At 46.1% G+C, this 22,285-nt stretch overlaps 1 protein-coding gene across 2 annotated transcripts in view; it reads right to left on the reverse strand.

Annotated features, from left to right (window-relative positions):
- PEBP4 (phosphatidylethanolamine binding protein 4) overlaps nt 1–22,285 on the reverse strand; it is a 288,342-nt gene that overhangs the window by 86,933 nt on the left and 179,124 nt on the right. For both annotated transcript variants that reach the window (XM_055348929.1, XM_004046766.5), the window contains exon 4: nt 16,737–16,835. In XM_055348929.1, the coding sequence (XP_055204904.1) occupies nt 16,737–16,835 (99 nt within the window). The remainder of the gene's footprint in view (nt 1–16,736; nt 16,836–22,285) is intronic.

The raw sequence follows: 22,285 nt of genomic DNA on the forward strand, positions 1-22,285 counted from the left end.
GGAGAATGCCAGTTTCCTTTCTTACATAACCTTTCATAACCTAGGAACAGTCCAGATTTTGGCTGCCTTTGCCTCAAGAGATGAATATATGCCCCCGTTTTCTTGGACACTTTCCTCCCTGCCTACCCCAATCCTACCCACCTTCAAGGCCCCACCCAACTCTGTCACTCCACACCCTCCCTGCCCATCCAACCTCCGCAAGGGCAGGCTCTTAATCCTAACCTTCTTCTACACCGCCCCCAGGACCTAGCAGAACACAGAACTCATGGAGAGTAGAAATCTGTTGACCAATGAGATCATGCTGGGGAACGATTAACCCTGTGGTTAATTAACAAACTTTGTGCAGTCACAGCTGTGCCTGAGAAGAGTGAGCCCCTAGTCATGGCGGGGAGGGCTGGGGAGAGACTTCAGGTTGACAGGCATGATCTCACTTGAGCCTCACATCAGCCCTATGGGGTGCATGGTGTCTTTTATAGACTGGGGCTCACAGAGGCAGGTGACTGGTTCAGAGTCACAGAGCAGTCGTATGGACCCAGGTCCACCTGGTGTCAGTATCCCTGTACCTACCACTGCACCACACTGCCTCCTGGAGCAAAGAGGTCCCTGCTTCCTGGCTGCCAGGTCCTCAGGGAGGTACCTGTTCCTGGTGTGAAGTAGACAGGAAGATGCATGCAGAAACGGAGGGGAAAGTAGTTGGGGAAAGGGTGAGGGGTAGCGTCAGGGACCCTGGCCTCTACTGCCTTCAGGCTGGTTCCCAAAGAGATGAAGGATTTTTTGGGGAGAAATGTGTATTTCTTAGGGAAAAGGCAGAACCTGAGCTTACCCCTTGGGAAATGGTTTTGCAAAAGCACACGTAGATGGGCATCTACACACATGCAATGCACACATGCATGCACACACATGCACACACATATGCCTCCACACCCAGAGCCACAGCAGCCCGGCTCCCAGCCACCGTGGCCCTCCCCCACCAAACTCCGCTCTCCCTCCTACCCTATATGTGCAATCTTGTGAAAACTCCACCACTCTTAAGGTTAATAAGGCTCATTTGCTTAAGATAGCACCTGTTTCTATGGTGACTCCTGCCACCCAGAATCTGTTCATCAACTGAGACAAGAAAACAGTGACTTCCATCCTCTTTGAAAGGAAAAAGCCAATTCTTAGTCAAGGGCTTGATGGGCCAGCAGCCCAGGGAGCTCTGGGCATCTGTCCTTCTACCCTGTTGAAGTCCCTTCCTGCTGCCCCTCCCCCCACCTCCCAGCATCTCCAGATTCTTCCCAAACGCTCTGGACTGTGGGTTCCTCCTCCTCGTCTCTCTGTGAAGCAACAGAACCCGCTGCAGGAGGAGGGTGTTGCTCTCTCCCGACTCTGGGCCACTGGCTAATTTGTCCCTCAGTCTCTGATCTCTCCACACCAGCTCCACTGTGGTCTTTCTGGGTGGAGGTTGGCAGGGGAGCCCCAAGAAGCCCCTGGGCCTTCCCACCCATCCCCACTACCCCCGTGCCAAGCCTGTCTCTCACCCGGCACTCCTGGATTCCTGTAGCTGCCCCCAACATGTCTTCTGCCATGGGGCTTGTCCTTCTCCAGTTTCTGCCCAAAGCTGCTAGCTGACTCCTTCTCCTAAAATGAGAGCTCTTCAGGCCTTGCCCCTGCTCAAGGGCCCACTCTGGTCTTCTGTGGTCTGTAGCTGAGCTTTGCAACACTGACCTGACACTGGTTCCAACCACAGGTCACAAATCACTAGAGAAGTAGGTTCCCAGGCAGGTGTTGCTAATAATAAAGCTTCAGTGAGTGACTTACCTTCAAAAATAAATGAGAGTGGCTTCCACATTCTCCCTCTAACAACGCCAATCTCATCGGTGTTCCAAGACGCTTTGTTACTGGGAGAGCAAGCGCACAGGGAATCGCGAGGAACTTGGAGCTTGTTTTATGTGTTCGGAGACCCAGGGGAGTGTGTTGTGCATACGAACATTTTGGCAGAAAGAAAAGTCGAGGGCTGCTTAGTGGAGGATCAAGTATGGAATTATAAACTATCAGAGCCTGGTGTTATCATCAAAATCTACCTCCCTGTTTCTGTTTGTAGGTGGGGTAATAGAGACCCACAGGGCGGCAGAGACTAGAGCAGCATCACCAGCTAGCAAGCGGCCCAGCATACATGTCTTCCCCATCCTGGCCCCAAGCTCTTTCTGGAATATCACTCAGTCTCCTGCTTAGCAGAGCAGACCCCTCATGGCCTCCAAGGCCCTGTACCGTGAGACCTCCCTGCCTCTCCTCACTCTCCTCCCAGGATGGTGCTCTGTTCTAAGTGGGCTGGGGTTAAGCTTGTTAATAAAGTCGCAGCACCTGAGGGCCAATCTAATCCGACCTCTTGCCCAATCTCTGGCAGACGACTTCTCCTTGAATATCTCCAGACACAACACACTCGGCCCCTGAAGACACAGCAGCCCTTTGGCTGCAAATATCACGTTCGTATCCCACAGCCAGGCCACCTGTCTTGGCCTCTCCTGGGAGTTCCAGGCTCATTTCAATCTCTCACTTAAAATCTAAAAGGCACCTCTGGCTGGGCACGGTGGCTCACACCTGTAATCCCAGCACTTTGGGAGGCTGAGGTGAGCAGACCTGAGATCAGGAGTTCGAGATCAGCTTGGCCAACATGGTGAAGCCCCATCTCTACTAAAAATGCAAGATTAGCCAAGTGTGGTGCTGCGGGCTTATAATCCCAGCTACTCAGGAAGCTGAGGCCGGAGAATCGCTTGAACCTGGGAGGCAGGGGTTGCAGTGAGCTGAGATGGCAACACTGCACTCTAGACTGGGCAACAGAGCAAGACTCCAACTAAAAAATAATAATAAAAAATAAAATAAAATAAAAGGCATCTCTGAGTGAACATGTCTAAGACAGAGCTTGAGACTCCCCCTTGTCTCCTCACCTGCCAGGCCTCCAGTATCCTCATCTCAGTAAAGGGCACCATTGTTCACTCAGGCCCCAGAGCCAGGGGCCATCCTCGCACCATCCTTCACCCTCCACGTCTAATTCATTGGCACGTCCTGTTGGCTCTCAACCTCACAACGGGTTCTGAGGCTGCTCTCTCCATGGCCACGGCTCTTGCCTTGGTGCAAATCACCGTCATCCCTCTCAAAGGAGCAAAATGGTCTCTTACAGCTGTCTTGGGCCACTCCACATAGCAGTTAGATAGATCTTTTAAAAGTGCAAGGCAGGGGCTGGGTGCGGTGGCTCACATCTGCAGTCCCAGCACTTTGGGAGGCCGAGGTGGGAGGATTGCTTGAGGCCAGTGGTTCAAGAGCAACCTGGGCAACATAGTGGGGCCCTATAGCTATAAAAAATAAAAGTAAATAGCTAGGCCTGGTGGTATGCACCTGTAGTCCTAGCTACTCAGGAGGCTGAGGCAGGAGGATGACTTGGGCCCAGGAGTTGGAGGCTGCAGTGAGCTATGACTGCACCACTGCACTCCACCCTGGGCAACAGAATGAGACCCTGTCTCCTGAAAACAACAAAAATGCAAGGCAGTTTTTACCCCGCGTTGGAAGTCCTCCCACAGTCTGTGTGCCAGACTCCTTGCCCAGGCCTGGATAAAGACCGGACATTGGCGGTTCTCAACCCCAGATGCACATTTTTTCTTTCTTTCTTTTTTATTATGATGAGGTCACTTAACATGAGATCCACCCTCTTTACAGTTTTTAAGTGTACAGTATGGTACTACTAAGTATAGGCACCGTGTTGTACAGCAGATCTCCAGGACTTAATCATCTTGCATTACTGAAACTTTACACCCGTTGAACAGCAACGCCCCATTTCCTCCTCCCTTCGCCCAGATGCATATTCACATCCCCTGAGAAGCCTTAAAAATAAGGATGCCTGTGCTCCACCCGCAGAGATTCTGATTTAACTGGTCTGGGTGCAGCTTCCTTGGTGATTCTAACAAACAGTTAGAACCACCGTCCTTCTTGGTCTCCCTTGCTGCCTCATGACCTCATCTCTTCCATGCTGCCCCGTGACCACCCTGCTCCAGCCACACCAGTCCGCATCTGATTCTGGAACACGCCAGCTCCTTCCTGCTATTCCCTCGGCCCAGCTGCCCTGTCCTCACAGGGTTGCCTGGTGAATTCCCACTCTGCTCACAGGTTTCCTTCTCTGGGGAACTTTCCCCCCGCCCTCCTTCTCATCTCCACGGTTCTCAGGACTCAACTCCATCCTAACACTCCCCACTCTGTAATGGAGTCATTGATTTTTCTCCTCTGCTCCCCTCACCAGACAGGGAGCTCCTTAACAGAAAGGATGTGATTGCATACAGGTCAGCACGGAGGACTTTTAGGGCAGGTCAGCTACTCTGCATGGTACTGTCGTGGTGGATACATGTCATGAGGTATTTGTCCAAACCTATACAACATGCAACATCAAGAGTGAACCCTAATGTAAACTATGGACTTTGGGTGATAAAGATGTAGGTTCACGGATTGTTAGCAACCACGTGTTTTGTTTTGTTTTGTTTTGTTTTGAGACAGAGTTTTGCTCTTGTTGCCCAGGCTGGAGTGCAATGGCACGATCTTGGCTCACCACAACCTCCGTCTCCCGGGTTCAAGCGATTCTCCTGCCTCAGCCTCCCGAGTAGCTGGGATTACAGGCATGCGCCACCATGCCCATGTAATTTTGTATTTTTAATAGAGACAGAGTTTCTCCATGTTGGTCAGGCTGTTTTTAAACTCTTAACCTCAGGTGATCCTCCCACCTCGGCCTCCCAAAGTGCCGGGACTACAGGCATAAGCCACCATGCCCGGCCATGATTGCCAGCATTAAGTTCGTCAATTATAACAAACATACCACTCTGGTGCCAGATGTTGATAGTTGAGGAGGCTTGGAGCAGGCAGCAGGTATATGGAAACACTATGTACTCTGCTCTCTTTTGCTATGAACGTAAAATGCTTTAAAAAATAAAGTCTATTTAAAAAAAAAAGTAAAAAAAAAAAAGGGATTTGATTGCATAAACTTTTTGATCTGCAGTGCCTGAATGAAACCTATTGCCTAAATGTGCTAAGCACATGCTGAATGAATGAATGAACGAATGAATGAGGGATCTGATAGATGCACAGAAAGGAGAGGTATAACTCTTCAATGGTCTAAAACCTTTACTTTTATTGATGTGGCCTAAGATGATATTAACTGTCTCAACTCCCGCACTGTGGCTTGACATTCTATTATTAGCTTAAAATTTAGATTAAAATTAGCTTCAAAACTAGCTAAAACTCCTCTTGATCTTTTCCCCTCATGAACCTCTGACATGCCAGATCTTCCCCCTTCTGTATGTGTGCAACTGATTTAGAACCTAAATATAGAACTTTAGATTAATACCTATTAAATTTAAATTTCTCAATGCAGGCACATCCTTTTGATTTGCCAAAATTAACTGTTTTTTGTTACCCATCGTATTAGCTATTCCTTGAAACTTTGACCTAAAATTTGGTGAGCATGCTATCCATAAAGATACCGAACAAGGTAGCCGGGTGTGGTGGCTCACACCTGTGATCCCAGCACTTTGGGAGGCTGAGGCAGGCAGAACATCTGAGGTCAGGAGTTCGAGATCAGCCTGGCCAACATGGTGAAACCGTCTCTATAAAAAAATACAAAAATTAGCCAGGTGTGGTGGCATGTGCCTGTAATCCCAGCTACTCAGGAGGCTGAGGCAGGAGAATTGCTTGAAGCCAGAAGGCGGAGGTTGCCATGAGCCAAGATCATGCCACTGCACTCCAGCCTGGGTGACAGAGCAAGACTGTGTCTCAAAAAAAAAAGATACAAACAAGGTGAGGCACTCAGGCCAGAATCTTGCAGCATGTCACCAGGGACCAACTTGAAGATTGGTACTAATTCATTTGTCACCTCTTCAGGAATGACTTGTTAAAAAGTCACAAACTCCCACCTACCACAACAGTCACTGAAGCAACATCTCTCCCCCTTGGCCAAAAGGTTACCACAATTGACTTGTTCTAATGCCTGGCTCAGCCAAGCTGTACTGTGCTTACTGACAGCATCTTCCTGGTCCAAGGGGTCAGTGCATTTCCCAACAAAGAAATCTGAGTGGTCAGGCATGATTTGTTTTTGGTGAATCTATGCTGACTCCTAATGTGCACTGTTTTCTTTTCTATATTGTCTCAGACCATCTGCTTATTAAACTGTTTTTGAATTCCGATGTTTTGATGAGGACTGATATTACACTTACCAGCCTAAATTTGGGAATCCACATTTTCCTTCCCTATTTCTGGAAATGATTTCGTGATTGCAAATCTAAGCTCTTTCTGGACCTTGGAGGTGTAATTCATTTAGCAATCTCAACTCATTTAAAGCAATGGCATGTTTGTGGATTGCAGAAGGGTTTTTTGTAAGAGGGGACAGAGCAGGTAACAGTCCGCAGAGGCCTAGAAGGTTTGAGCAGGTCTGAGACACTACAAGCAGATCAGCAGGAGAACACGAGGGTTGTGGGGCAGGCAGGGTTCAGAGCCTCAAAGGTCTTGAATAACACACTGGGGAGAGGGGTCTCTGTCTGAGATACTGGGGAATCACTGCATTTCTTCAAGTAGGAAAGCAATATGATCCTATTTTAGAAAAATCATCCCATGAAGGAAAGATTCACATTTTTGTAGACGGTGAGATTATAGGAGGGGAACCTCTTAGTAGATGTTTGCAATAACAATCTAGAGACATCTATAACCATCAAGGGCCTCAGTTAACTCACCCATCTTGTCTTTTAATTTATGTTTATGATTCTTTTTTTCTACCCCATTCAAATGTTGAGCTTTTAATTACGCTGTTCCTTTCCTGAAATGCAATTGCTTGTATCCTCTGACTTTTCCAGGCCTGCTCATAATTTCAACTCTTATCTACATTGTGAAGTCATCACAGAGTGATGCCACCCCATCCATATATCTGTCCACCTACCAAAGCTCCACCTCCATTTATCCATCCATCCATCCATCTACCCAATCTCTATCCATCCATCCATCCATCTACCCACCCACCTACCCAACCTCTATTCATCCATCCATCCATCCATCCACCCACCCAACCTATGTCCACCTATCCATTCATCCACCTACTAAACCTCTGTCCATTCATTCATCCGTCCGTCTATCCACTCACCTAACCAATGTCTATCCATCCATCCATCCACCTACCTACCTAATCTTTATCCATCCATCCATCCATCCATCCATCCATCCATCCATTCATGCATCCATCCACCTATCCAACCTCTATCCATACATTCATTCATCTATCCACCCACCTACCCAACTTCCACCCATCCATTCATCACTCCATCCATCCATCTATCCATGCATCTGTCCATCCACCTATCCAACTTCCATCCATCCACCCACCCATCTACCCAACCTCTAGCCATCCATCCATCCATCCATCCCTCCACCTATCTATTCATCCATCCATCCACCAACCACCCACCTATTCAACTCCATCTATCCCTCTATCCATTCACCTACTCACCTCTATTCACCCATTCACCCATCTCTTCCTCCATTCTTTATTCATTCATTCATTTCTTCATGCCTTCATTAATTCAACATTTACCAAGGGCACTTAATGTTTTGGGCTAAGTGCTAAGAATATAAGAAGACACATTTCTGCTCTCCAGGAACTCATGGTCTAAGAGGGAAAAGAGACTCATAAATAATAATGAGGGCACTAATTGAGATTTAACTGAGTGTGGCAGCAGCACAGCGGGACTGACTAACTCAGTCTGGGGGTGGTACAGCAAGCCTTTCGGCAGAGGTGACATCTGAGCTGGGCCTTGAAGTAGGAGGAGCTGCCTCACCGAGAAGAGGAGGGTGCTCCCAATTCCCACAGCAATTTGAGTCTAAAAAGCCCACTTGGAGTTGACTAAACCATTGAGTATTGCTCTCTCATTATCTCCTATATGTTGGCCTTGTCTTTCCAACTGGGCAGCAGAAAAACCACATTTTAAATCCCTAACATGTACTCATCAGATTTGATTTGATTTGATTTTTTTATTTATTGTATTTTATTAGTAGCCACAGTGCTGAGAGCAGTGTGGGTCAAATAATCAATCCTAACGGCTACCTGTTAAGTCTGATGCCCACTGGTGGCTTCTCTCCTTCAAGGTCTTTAAAGCGATAACCACACAGGCAGCTCATTCTCCTGGCCAGGCCCTGCCCTACTTCTTGGGAGTGACATACATTTTGTACCATCGAAGGCTCGACTTTCTAAGCTTCCTATGGAGGATTGAGGGTGGTAAAGGATGGAAGGAGGAGAGAGCCAGCATATACATAGCAACTACTAAGCACCAGGTGCTACGTGCTGGGTGTTTCACAAATGTTATCTCGTTAAATCCTCAACATTCCTGCGAGGTCGACTTTAGTTTCCTCTTACACAGACGAGGAAACAGATTCAGGGAGGTAAACAATTTGCTCATAGTAAGTAGAGAATCAATCTCCTGCGTCCACACTGCACTTGGAGCCCCGGTCCAGGGCTGTGCATGGCTGAGGCAGGTGTGGCTAGAGGTAGAGGTGCCACCAATCTCAAACCAAACTGCTTACACCAGCATCACCACCTCTGAGCCCCTACACATGGCCACAATATAAGCTGTCACCTGGGCTGGGCCTAGGTGGTGGGTGTGGAACCCATTTAGACTCTGGAGTAGCAATATGGCCTCATGAGTAGGCATGTACGTTTTGGGCTCCAATCTCAGGCAGCCACTTGCTAGCTGTGACATCTTGGGCAAGTTGCTTACCCACTCTGGGCCTCAATTTCTTATCCCCATTACCTCTGTCTTTTATGAGGACTGCATGAGGTGCTTATGTAAAACACAGCACTTGGCATCACTTGCCAAGTGCATCAATGATGTTTTTCTTATTTTCCTTCTTCCTCTTCCCTCTCTCCTTTTCTTCCTCCTTTTTATTCTCTCTTCTTTAGTTATTGTTGTTGTTAATATGTTCTATGGATATGAGCTATAGGAAGAGTATCTGTGGCCAGGAGAGATAATATGCCAGGTGGAGACACTGTGGGAGATGCCAAGGGGCACAGCTTACAGGTCACCTGCACCAGCCTTCTACCCAGTGGGAAAATTTCCTGGGTCACCCATGGATAATTACTGTCATTAATAAAAGCCTGCTCCTTGGTGGGATATATGCTCAGTTCTTGGGCAGTTCAAATTCTTAGAAAGTTCTTCCTCATAAGGGACCAAAATGTGCTACCCTGGAAAACTTCCCCCACTGGTCCTGATTCCGCCTGGTGGAGTCCAGCAAGATCTCTTCTGTTTTCCAACAAGATTTCCTTAACTCTTTAAAGGCCATTCCTTCTCGTGTGTCCATCGTTGTTCCAATAGGCTAGCCTTTCCTACTTCCTTCCGCTGCTGCTGACCTGATGTGGTTTCTACAGAACCTGACCATTCAGGTTGCTTTCCTATGCTGGTCATTATCCCTCTTAAATTACTGCGGCCAGAACAGAAGACATTATTCCAGTGTGGCATAAACAATGCAAACAGATAGACCGAGGAAGGATCACCATGCTTCAAAGATGCTGCCCACCCTCTCCCTCTCCCCTCCCCCACCGCCAACCCCATCGCTTCCTAAGAGCATCCGCTCAGGGGTGGGTGTCTGAGGCTCAGAGGACAGTGAAAAGCCCGGGTTCCTCATGTCAGGGCAAGGGTGGATTTGGGCTGTTGGTCTTATACATTTTCTGGGTTTGCCCATGAAGGAGTGCCAGGAGCCAACAGCTGCCCCCTCAGAGCTGAGTTCAGAGTTGGGTGAGTGAGACTGTGCTGTTCCCTTTGGGGTGTCTCATGGAGGGGGTTGTGTGTGTGTGTGTGTGTGTGTGTGTGTGTGTGTGTGAGAGAGAGAGAGAGAGAGAGAGAGAGAGAGAGAGAGAAAGAGAAAGAAAGAGTGAGTTTTCTGCCTGATCCAGGAATTCTCCTGGATGGCAGAATTGGTTTCCATAACGACTTTCTGATATAAACATATTTGATAAAAATAAGTTAACAGTGGAGCTGTGGTGGAGCACAGAATCTCAGAGTGCTGAGAGAGAGAGAGAGAGAGAGAAACCTCCTAGAAGAACAGCATTTTCTTTCTCTTTCACCCCACCTAGTCAGCCTCTCTATACACGCTTGCCATAAACCAACGAAAAAGCTTTGTTTACAATATTCCTGTATATACTGGCTCCCTTCCTGCATGTATACCTTATTCATATCCGCACTCTCTCTTTCTCTCTCTCTCTCTCTCTCTCTCCTTAGTTACCTGAAGCACTACAGTATGTATGGGATAATATGATAAATTCATTTCCAATTTACTGCATTATCCCTTGAATATTTTAATGACTCATTGAATGAAGTGAAAAAAAGCTATTTCAAATGAACAATTATGCTGCATTAGTCTAAGGGCTGATTATATTTAAACACTGCTCACATGGATAACAGGACACAGCGACCTCAGCATACGAGAGCTAATTTGGCTCTTATCTCCAAATAATTTCACATTGCAAATTACCATGAAAACCTAAAGGGCTTTAAAAACATTCATCAAAAGATAATGTTCCTCTTTGTAGCAACATTTTATTTAAATTATTTTGAATGGGAGCAACAGCATCTCTAGGGCGGGACAATGACAGCAGAGTGGGACTGTGAGTGATAAGGAGATGGCAGGGGCACTGGCTTCTGTTAAAAATAGAGGTGGGAAATGTTGGAGAGGAAGGGGCTGCAGCCCCAAATGTGGGCAGTGCACCATAGGCCTGGCTGTCACTTGCAGCCCAGCATCACACCTGGGCTGTGGCCTGGGATGGCTCCAGGGAGTCTGCTCTGGTTCAGGAGGTCACAGGGGATCCCTAGAGGTGGAATGATGGGACTGACCAAAGGCTTCCAGCCTCCAACATGCTTTGGTTTCCTCAAAAGCCAGCTGGGGTCATGTTAGGTCCTCCAGGCTGGGCCTGTACTCATCTAGTTTCAAAGGGCAAAAGGATGAGCTGTGTTGGGCACTGTCTAGAATTTTCACTTTGCAAAACTTGAGTCCAATTGTCTAAGGGAATTTGCTAAATCATAAGTAGCTGCTATGGTCAGATGTCAAAGTTGGGGTCTGTAGGGGAGATAATTACATTTACCAAGGTCCTACTATTCTGTGTCAGAAGGCTTAATCTCATTGAACGCTGGGAAATAGATATTATCATGCCCGTTTTAATGATGATGAAACTGAGCCTCAGAGGCTTCTCCTCTTTGCATATGTAATTTCCTTTTTCCTTGTCTCCACTCTGAAGAGTGAGGATTTCTGTCAGTTTCACAGAGGCGAAGTTGCAGTCTCAGAGAGGTCAAAAAACTTGCTCAGTAGTGGAACCGATCACTCAAGCACAGGTGTCCTGGCATGTGCTACCCACATAACTAGAAAGCAGGGAGCCATAATTCTTGCCCTGTTTATTGGATTTCCCATTATCTTATTCACCTAATGTACTTAGAGGTCCTTCCCACCTGGAAGCGGCAGAGCCTGGATCCTCCTCTAGTTCATCTGATCCAAAGTCCGAGCTCTTTCCCTTTCCCTTCAGGGTGGCCACATACAAGTCTGGTTAATAATCACCTGGTTTATGGCCACCTCTGTGCTGTCTCCATCAGCAAGCACTCTCTATGGCCCATAGATCTGAACCTACGTGTTAGGAAGCCTAAGTCATGCCTTTTAGCTGCTTATTAGTTAAAATGGATCCTCACAGTACAGGTCAAAGCATGCATGGGAAACTGCACCAATATCAGTGGCAAAACTGCAAATACAGCTCTAAAGAAAGAAGTCATTATTAATCCCATTTCCTTGGTTTGACCTCTTCATCTGAACTTGCAGGCCTGATAAAGATTGTTTATTCTGTTTATTATCATTAGTGGGGTCCTGGATATATAGAAAATGAGATTATATCATTATTTTTATATCGATATATTTAAATTTCTACAGGCTCTGCTGCTCCATTGATTAGGAACAAGGATACACGTGCCACTTCCTATAGTGCCTCTCTCTAGGGACGCTTCTCCTCTTTGCATATGTAATTTCCTTTTTCCGTGTCTCCACCCTGAAGAGTGAGGATTTCTGTCAGTTTCACAGAGGCGAAGTTGCAGTCTTAGAGAGGTCAAACAACTCGCTCAGCAGTGGAACCGATCACTCAAGCACAAGTGTCCTGGCATGTGCTACCCACATAACTAGAAAGCAGGGAGCTATAATTCTTGCCCTGTTTATTGGATTTCCCATTATCTTATTCACCTAAAGCACTTAGAAGCCCTTAGGAAAAAACCTCTAATTATGGAAAAATTTAACCCTACAGAAAAGTAGACAAAATAATGACCCTTTAGAGACCCTTTTAATTCAACCCAGAATTGGTTGCATTTACAGTTGCCAAAGGTTGAGGGCACTGAATGAAAGGGAACCATGAACTTGCCAATTTCCTTTTCTTTCTTAAAACAAAAAAGATATTCAGGGCAAATTTTAGAATCATTGACGGTTTCTAGGAAGATTTTCTTTTTTGGAAGAAAAAAGATACTCTTGTCTCCTTAATTGTTCTTAGTGTTCTTTGTCACCAATCATGATATTCTTTGTGGAAAGTATTAATATACCATCTTCCCGTGTTCAATATTCCCATTAACAATAAAAAGTCTAATGAAAATATCTGCATGAAAAGCTCTGAACACTAATTTCAGAGACAAATAAAAGATGAACCAATAAGTGTTTCTTTGAAAATGAATGATGCAAATTAATTGATATCCTAATGAGCTTTCAGCATGAAGATTATTAGTTAGATGGAGTCAGAACTGAAGATCGTCTTTAAGGAAATGCTAAGGACACTGCAGTCGGGGAGAAAGATGTTATCTGTCAATGCTCAGTTAGAAATCTCTCTTGCTCAATAAGAACTTTTCAAAGAGGGAGCCAAGTGGGACAGCATACCTTATGTATCTGTCTCTGCCTGTCCTAGCCTGGCCAGGTTTGGAGACTGGAGCCTAGTCCTGTTCCTGAGTTGATGGAAACCCACAGGTATAGGAAGTTCCACCCCAACCCAGCCTCTGGGGGTCTCGTAATACCACCACTGTGCTGAAGATTCCTTCCTTGGTCTCTAGAATAGAAGCCCTGTGAGGGCAGAGCCTTCCTCAATTTTGTTTGCGTTTGTGTCACCAGTGCTAACCTAGCTACCTGATTTTCCGCAATAATAATATAACAGCAAGTAATGACGTAGAGCTTACTATGTGTTCTGGGTATTGTTCTGAGCACTATCCTTAAAATAATTCCCTTAAGCTTCATAACAACAGTGTGAGGTAGGCATACTACTATCTCCAGCTTACGAGTGAGTATATTGAGACACAGAGAGGTTGAGCAACTAGCCCAAGATCACACAGCTAATAATGGTAGATTAGGAATTCAAACCACAGCAGTCTGGCTCTGGAGTCCTTGCTCTTAACCACTGTGCTATACTGAATAGTGTTCTATATATATTTCTTGAATTAAATGAACAAAGGGGTACCATGAATTAATGCCTGGTCCCTACTGCCAGGCATCTAACTTTTGGTTTTTATTTAAGTTATCCAAAGTTCCAGAGCTTCATCCTACTCCGTACTAAACCCTGCCAGCCCCTCTTTGGAGTGGAAGTGGGGGGTGCCACAGATATTTCTTGTATTCCTAAAAACTCGTTGCTGTCCTGTTCCAACCCAGATAGCCTGTCAAAAAATTGTCCCTACTGAAGGGCTCCTATGGCCGTGGCCTGATCAACCATCCAGTTAGACCTGGCCCCCTAATATCAGGGTCAGCTGAAGTTCCACCGAGTTTGCTTCTGTGGTCATTGTGAACCACAGGGCCATGGTCCCTCTCTGTCTGCAGAGACTTTATGGCAGGCTTTCCTACTAAGGCTGCTTGGGTAATGATGGTATTTAGGGTATAGTATTATGGGGTCCAAAACACTTACCTAGTGTGTTTTATTTAACAAGATAGTATTCACTGGGGACAGTTCCCTGGAAGCATCTGCCCATAAACGATAGTTAGAAAAAGGACTCTGGGAGTGAACCGGGGGGTGGTGGAGGGAACCACAGAGATGATGTCTTCCATGTTACAGAGAGGGGACAGTGGCTTCTTGTCCTAGTGGAGTTGATGGGAGAGATGTGATGTGAACTCAGGCCACATGGTACGGCAGGAAAGGGATGGCATCATTCAACTTCTCTGGGCTCTGCTTTCCCCATCTATAAAATGAGGATTATGTCTATTTCACAAAGTGGTGTTGAGTTTCAAGAGTTTTAAAAGTGCTTTTCGCTTGAAAATTGCTCCACAAATGAGTGATGTTAAGAACGACCAAGGCATCCCAGCTCTATGGTCTTCCTTCAATCTGCTCAACCCCTCTGGATGCTTGTTAAGCCAGAATGCCGTGTTCTCCCCAGACCGACCGAGGTGGAAGTTCTGCGGGTGGGGTAGTGCCTAGGCAGCTGCATTTTAACAAGCTCGTCTGCCAATTTGAATGCACTCAACTGTTTGAGACCCACTTAGCAGTGGTGAACACCAACACAAAGGAAGTACTCTGGGTTTGATCAGAGCCTTCACTTCCTCTGGTCGAGGTCTAGAATCTGAGACCTAAATGAATTTGGTTGACACCGTCTCTGTGGCTGGCGGAATTTTGGGGAAGGTGGGCAGGGCCAAGTGGATATTGATGCCGCTTCCTGCTGAACACTCACGAGGGAAGCAGTGCAAATGTGACGGAAACCCAAGCCTCGTCCGGCCTGAGCGGGAAGGCCGAGGGCCGCACCCGGGCAGGTGGCACTGGTAAGCTCTGTGGCTTAGCAGCCTTGCCGGACAGCTGCCACCTGTCACCTGCCACCTGTTCTACTTCTAAGCTGGGCTGCTGAGGCTAAATTCATGTTCGTTGCACAGAGCTCCTGTGGGAGGTCCCTTCTGAGTATGGGGGTAAGGGGAGTGCAGGAGTCGGGGGTCTTCAGGCTTGGAAGAGAGGCAGCCTCATGGTCCCAAGTCCTCTCAATTCTGAAGTCATCCCACCCTAACTGCTTTTGCACTCCGGCCTCAGGACCGCCGAGCAGAGCTCCTAACAGGAAGCCCTGTGTGCCTGGGGTGGCTGTGAATGTGACCTTCAGAGCAATACTTCTCTCTTGAGTGTTTCACCCCTGAGACCGCTGGGGAGGCCTAAGTTCAGAAAATGACAACGCTCTAGCCTTGGGGGGTGAGGGGGAGATGCCAGTTCTTTTCTTTCATGCCTACTGCTCCTCTCCCCTTCCTGATGGCTCAAACCTCCCCGCTCTGTCCCTTTGTGTGTTTACGGTGTTTGGCCAGGGAAGTGTGTGGAGTAACAGAGGTGGCTCCAGCACTGCCCACGAAGCTGCTGCTTGGGTCTCCCTTGAGGAAGCCCCTTCCAGGGCCATAGGCAGGGCTGCCTCTAAGGATGGCTGTCCACCTGAGCTCCGTGGGAGGGGCCCTGGTCACTGGGCCACCAGCCGGTTGCCAGGGTAACTACCCTCTCACCCCCCTACTCCCACCCAGTGGCTGCGAAAACCCTGCCTTGCTCAGGATAGTCACAAGCTAGTTCAGAGTTAAACCCCTTCCTCCACCCACAGTTCTAGAAGGAAAAACATAAACTCTTCATAGTTGCAGAATTATCTGTTTTCCAAAGTGCTCTCGTAAGTCATTGGCTCATCATGACAATCACAGCAAGTCAGCAGCACGTCTCCCATATTACAGAGCAAGATGAAATGCCCAGAGGAGCCGACAGAGGTCACTGAGTTGGTAGCCAGCCAAGGTCCAAACCACATCCAAACTTTGTTTTTCTAGTTCCAAGTTCCCACTATCTTACAGAGTTGATGCCTTTGTATACTGTTTGCAAAACCCATCTGCAGGTGTTCTAGGCATAGATTCGTGACTGTTTGAGGCTAGTGTGGACTTCCCCAAAGAGCACTGCCAGGCACTCATGAACAAAAGGATTCAATAATCAAATGCAACTGGGAAATCAGTGTATATGATAGAGCATACTAGACTAGTAAAAGCTCCAAAAGCCCTTGAGTGAGAAACAGAATGAATTCAGTTCAACCCAGAGTATCCAAAACTTGTTTGGCAACACAGCCTTTCCCTCCCACATAATGGCACAAACAAGCCACCAGATTTGAGGACCCTCCCTGAAGAGGGTGAGCCAGGCTCCTTCACAATTATCGTGATGACAAAGACACAAAGATGAGAGGCGGCCACTTGTTTCTGTACACAAAGAAAAGGAAGTTGCTGTGCCTCTCTCATGCCCCGTGCCCCATCACGGGGAGGAGCTCCAGGACTTCTCTTGGCCGGTTCTGCCACCTGCACGTCTCAGAATCCCCTCAGTGCCCCCAAATCCAGTGGTGTGCTGAAGCCAATTGTTAACGTTTCAGAAACAGTGTGAGTCAGTTGTTAAATCATCAGGAGCTTGAAATTAAATCACCACTCCCGTGGTGGGAGTGTTTATTTATACCATAAAAATCAGCAAACACTAGAAATCAGGACTCTCCCCACCCTTCTAGAAAGCTGGGTTACCAGCATACCACTGGCCCTGGGACACTTTTTGAAATTGTTGGAAAACTTGGGAGGGCTTTGATAGCTGAGCACTGGGGGAGATGGGACACAGAAGTCCTCGCTCCAACCCTCCTGGATGAGAGGTGGGAACTGCACTGAATGATAATCTTCCAGATACAACCCCAAATGAGTCAGAGAGTGCCTCTTGGCCTGCTTACCTTGATATCTGTTACCAGCCAATGTCTCCAGAATCTCTGTCTGGGTTCTGCTCTGCTAGGGGCATCTGGATCCACCATCACCAGGATATAGGTTGCGCCCTGTAACACATGAACCAAAAAGTAATGTAGCGTCATGGCTGAAATAGGAAAATACCATGGGGCAGACCTCCTTTTCCCGCCATTCCAACCAAGAATGGCTGAGTAGCCCCTATGCCGTCCTATCCAGTTTATCCTTGCTCTCGTGACATCCCCCTCACATCACGTTTATTCTCAGAGAAATGGCATCTGTGAAGCAGACAGCAGGACCCTTGGCTTCCTCTTTGTGAGGAAGAATAAATCCAACAAGATATACATACCAAGCACCTGGGAGTTCTGAGCACTGTGCTGGGTGCCGTGGAGGAATCAAGGAAACCTAAAACAGGTCTCTGGTCCTCTCAAAAAGCATCCAGTGTAGTTGGAGTGACTTGTTTATCAATTCAACAAATATATGAGGACTTATTTTGTGTCAAGAATGGTACCTATCACAAAGAACACCAGGATTCATTCATCCCTTCAACAAGCCTTTGCTGAACACCTACTATGTGCCAGAAGCTGCTCCAGGTGCCAGGAGGCAACAGAGCACAAGACAGTAAGGTCCATACTTTCAGGAAGCTTTTGTTCTAGGTAAAAGACACAAATAATAAAAATAAATAAATAAGCAAGGGAACGTGTGAGTAGTGCTATGATGAAAATAAAACAGGGTGGGATGAGAGGTAGGAAGTGTTCTGGAAGGAAAAAAATAGCTGCTATGAAGGTCTTCAGGTGGGAAAAAAGTAGGCTTTGAGGAGCAAGAAAGAGCACCATTGTGGCCAGGGACAAGCAAGGGGGAGGGTGGACATGGCAGGTGCAGGGGAGGGAGCAGAGGCCAGGCCACAGGGGGTTCTCTAGGCCTGGGTAGGGAGTGGGGTTTTATTCAAAGTGCAACACAGAACTGTTTCAGGGTTTTAGGCAGGACAGTGATATGCTCTGATTTATGCTTTTAGAGGATTCTTTTGGCTGCTGAGTAGAAAACGAATGATCTCCAAAGGCCAGAGAGGAGGCTAGGAGGCCAGTTAGGAGACTCGCAGTAGCATGGGAAGGATGTTGGTATCTTGGGCTAGGATGGCAGCAATGGAGACAGAAACAAATAGATGGGTTGGGGGAGTATTTTTAGGTAAAATCGGCAGGGTTTGCTGATAGATTCAATGGCACGGCAGTAAGGAGGGGGATGGAGAAAGAGAAATTGAGGATGAATCCTGGGTTTCTGGCTTGAGCAACTGGGCCATTTAATGGCACAAATAAGACTTGGAGAGGAGGCTGTTTGAAGGTGGACATTCAGAGTTCTGGTTTAGATATCTTGAGTTTGAAATGCCCCTCAGAATACAGGTATGCATATCGGTCTGTAATTCAGAGGAGAGATCAGGACTGGGTGAATAAATTTGGTAGTCATTGATATAGAGATGGCCTTTAAATCAGTAGAGCAGACACAGAGAAGAAAAGAGGTCTCATGGCTGAACTGTAAAACATGCTACAATTGAGAAGAGGGGAGAATCAGAGAAAGGGGACTTTGGAGCCAAAAAGTTTAGGGGAACACCTGGAGAGCAGGTGTCACAAAAGCCAGGATAGAAAGTGTCTCCAGGAAGAGAAAGTGATCAGCTATATCAAATGCTGCTAAAAGGTAGGGCCAGATGAGGACACAGATGTGACCATCTGATTTGACAACTTGGATATCACTGTTATCACGATAAGACCAGTTTCAGTGGAGTAGAAAGGACTGATGCTTGGTTGGAACAGGCTGAGCTGAGATGGGAGATGAGGAATTGGAGATAGCTATTAGAGATAGCTATTAAAGATGATCATAAAAAGGGAAGTTTTGGTAGGAAGGACAGCTGAGACATGGAGTGGCTATAACTAAAGAGGAAAGAAGAGTCAAGATTTTTTTTGTTGTTTTTTTGTTTTGTTTTGTTTTTTGAGACTGAGTCTCTCTCTGTTGCCCAGGAGTGCAGTGGTGTGATCTCGGCTCATTGCAAGCTCCACCTCCCGGGTTCACGCCATTCTCCTGCCTCAGCCTCCCAAGTAGCTGGGACTACAGGCGCCCGCCACCACGCCCAGCTAATTTTTTATATTTTTAGTAGAGACGGGGTTTCACCGTGTTAGCCAGGATGGTCTCAATCTCCTGATCTCATGATCCACCTGCCTCAGCCTCCCAAAGTGCTGGAATTATAGGCGTGAGCCACTGCGCCCAGCCCAAGATATTTTTTAAAGAGGGGGATGATGTTTGTAGACCAATGGAAATGGTCCAGTATAGAAAGGGAGGTAGAGATGACAGAGAGGAGGAAGGCGATCATTACAAGAGCTTTGGGAAGTGGAGAGGGGACACGATCCAGAGTGAAAGTGAAGGGCTAGATCTTGGGTAGAAGCAGAGGACATGGGTTCAGATGCAAGAGAACTGGAAGGTGAGATAGTGAGGAATGAGGAAATTGTCTTCCGATTGCTTCTATTTTTCAATGAGTTAGAGGCAAGTTTATCAGGGGAAGAGGGATTATAGGAAGTTTGGGGACAGAGAAAAAGGTGTGAGATAGTCATTTAAGAAAGTGAGAAAATGAATATACCATAGGTATGTGGTAGGTTACTAGATAGTACTATATTTCACAGTTGTGTCCTTTTTAACTGTTCAAGTACAGGTGTGGAATACATGGTAGTTGGGTTTAACTTGAATGGGAACTTAGGTGTGAATATGAAGGAAGAGAGGGAAGTGAGAGAGGAAAAAGTGAGTAAGATGAATGGAGTAAATGGAAAAGAGTCCTGGCCCTCCCCTTGACCTGGAGAGGCAGGCACACCCTGTTGTTCTAAATGCTTTCTGATGTTCTAAATGCTTAAGCAGAGGAGCATTTATCAACCATGGAGGGGAAAGGGAAAAGAGAGATTAAATCTCTCTACCCCAGGAGTCCAGGAAGGCTGCAGAGTTGTCTTTTGCGCTTGATCTCAAAGGCAGGTAAAGTATCAGTAAAGTATCAGTAAAGTATCAGGAAAAGCACTCTCCAGGTACTTGGTAAGGGCATGTGCAAAGGCAGGGGTTGGTGTTTGGGGAATGGCTGGGCCATAAGGCATCTGAAAAGAAATAGTGGGTGACAAAGCTGAAATGGGTATTGGGACCAGAGAACAGAAAGCTCTATACGTCATAAGTTGTTTAGAATTTATTATGCAACAGGACCCACTGAAATTGTTTGAACAGGCAACTCATATAATCAAACGTGTGCTTTGGGGCTGGGCATGGTGGGTCACATCCGTAATCCCAACACTTTGGGACGCTGAGGTGGACTGATTGCTTGAGCCCAGGAGTTCAAGACCCACCTGGGCAACATGGCAAAATCTTGTCTCTACAAAAAATACAAAAGCTAACCAGGCATGGTAGCCCATGCCTATGGTTCCAGCTACTCGGGAGGCTGAAGTGGAAGGATCGCTTGAGCCCAGGAGGATGCAGTGAGCCATGACTGCACCACTGTACTCCAGCTTGGATGACAGAGTGAGACCCTGTCTCAACAAACAAAAAACACATGGGCTTTGGGAAGACACATGATGAGACATGATGAGGATAGAATAAAGGATGAAAAGCAGAGCAAAAAATCCAAACAAACCCTGAAAACTGCAATACTCTGGAGAAAGACCACAGGGATTTCCATTCAAATAGTAGTAATAGAAAGGAGAGACATGTGTACTGCAGAACTCACAGCATGAGGTGACCGGGTAGGGCAGATGTAGGAGAGGAAGAAGCCAGGACGACTCTGAGATTCTGTCTTGGGCAGCTTGGTGATAATGGAGCCATGGATATTAGGGGTAGCAAAGTCAGGGGGACAGTGAGGCAGTGAGTTTGGTGTTGAAATCAACAGGGAGAGATGCCCTGTAAATGAAGTTAGCGCTCTCTCAAGACTTGGCAAATGGGCAGTGGACATGCAGAGGGACAAATCTATAGATTCATGGATTGCCTGGGGAGAATCTGTAGAGTGAAAACAAAAGAAAGACTGTGGTGGAAATTGGGAACTCAAAGGGGGACAAGGAAGGGAGAAAGAGGCTGAGGAGGGCCGGGTGCGGTGGCTCATGCCTATAATCCCAGCACTTTGGGAGGCTGAGGTGGGCGGATCACGAGGTCAAGAGATTGAGACCATCCTGGCTAACACGGTGAAACCCCATCTCTACTAAAAATATAAAAAATTAGCTGGGCGTGGTGGCGGGTGCCTGTAGTCCCAGCTACTCCAGAGGCTGTGGCAGGAGAATGGTGTGAACTCGGGAGGTGGATGCTGTAGTGAGCCGAGATCGCGCCATTGCACTCCAGCCTGGGCGACAGAGCAAGACCTCGTCTCAAAAAAAAAAAAAAAAGAGGCTGAGGAGAAGAAAGTTCGGAAGAGAGCCAGGGGAGTTACTGTCATAGATGCCAAGAGAGAAATGAAGGAAGGGATAAAGGTTGTGTCAGTATCACAGTCATCAAAGCAGATGAGGGCCACAAAGTGATTGTTGGTTGTGACAATGAGGGGATTATGGACACCTTTCCAAAGATGATTAGTTTAAAGGTAAAAATAATGACTGTTGGATTTTAAGACCCAGAAGAAGCCGTAAACCACAAACTAGATGCTACAGGAAATTAAATCAGATAATGAGAAGATAAACCCAAGAAAATCTCCAAGGACTCAGAAGAAAAGAAAATAGTAGGTGAAAAGAAGGAATATATACTAAAGTGTGTGTGTGTGTGTGTGTACGTGTGTGTGTGTGTGTAAAATCCCAGTAGAATCCCATAAAGAGAAAACTGTACATAGTATCTGATACATCCAAGAAAGTAATAAGAAAATAAAAAGAAACAAAGTGTAAATATGATAAAAGAAGAAATGAAGAAATAAAGCCATATGCCCTCTCTCTTTTCCTTTCTTCTTCTTCTTCTTTTTATTTTTTTGCAAATGACATGATTGTCTACATGAGAAATTTTAAAAAATCAACTGGAAACAAAAGTAATATTCAGTAAACTGTTACAAATTGTACACAAAACTGGTACTTTCTACATATTAATAATAGTCCTAAAGTATACATTTAAGATCCCATTAACAATGGTAACAAAAAATGTAAAATAAGTAAGAATGAGCTTGATGGTAAATGCAAGATTATATGAAGAAAACAAAAACATTATTGATGCACGAAAGAAGGAAACTTGGATAGAAAAAGAAATACAATGCTTTTAAATTGAAATAATCATTTTGCAAAAATGTCAATAAACCTTCAATTAATTTTTTAATCTGGCACAATTCCAATCAAAATCCTAAATAGATGTTTTGTGAACATCACAGAATAATTCTAAAGGTAATAATAAATGTAAACAACAAGTAAATAAAAGAAAAATAATTATCCAAGGCAATATTGAAAAAGATAAAATAGGGATGGTAATAATTTTGGAGATATTAACATATCTTAAGCTACAATAATTAGAACAATATGGTATTGATTAATAAATACATAAGTAAAGGAATCAAAATAGAAAATCCAGA

Source organism: Gorilla gorilla, chromosome 7, assembly GCF_029281585.2.
Source record: "Gorilla gorilla gorilla isolate KB3781 chromosome 7, NHGRI_mGorGor1-v2.1_pri, whole genome shotgun sequence".
NCBI lineage: Eukaryota > Metazoa > Chordata > Mammalia > Primates > Hominidae > Gorilla > Gorilla gorilla.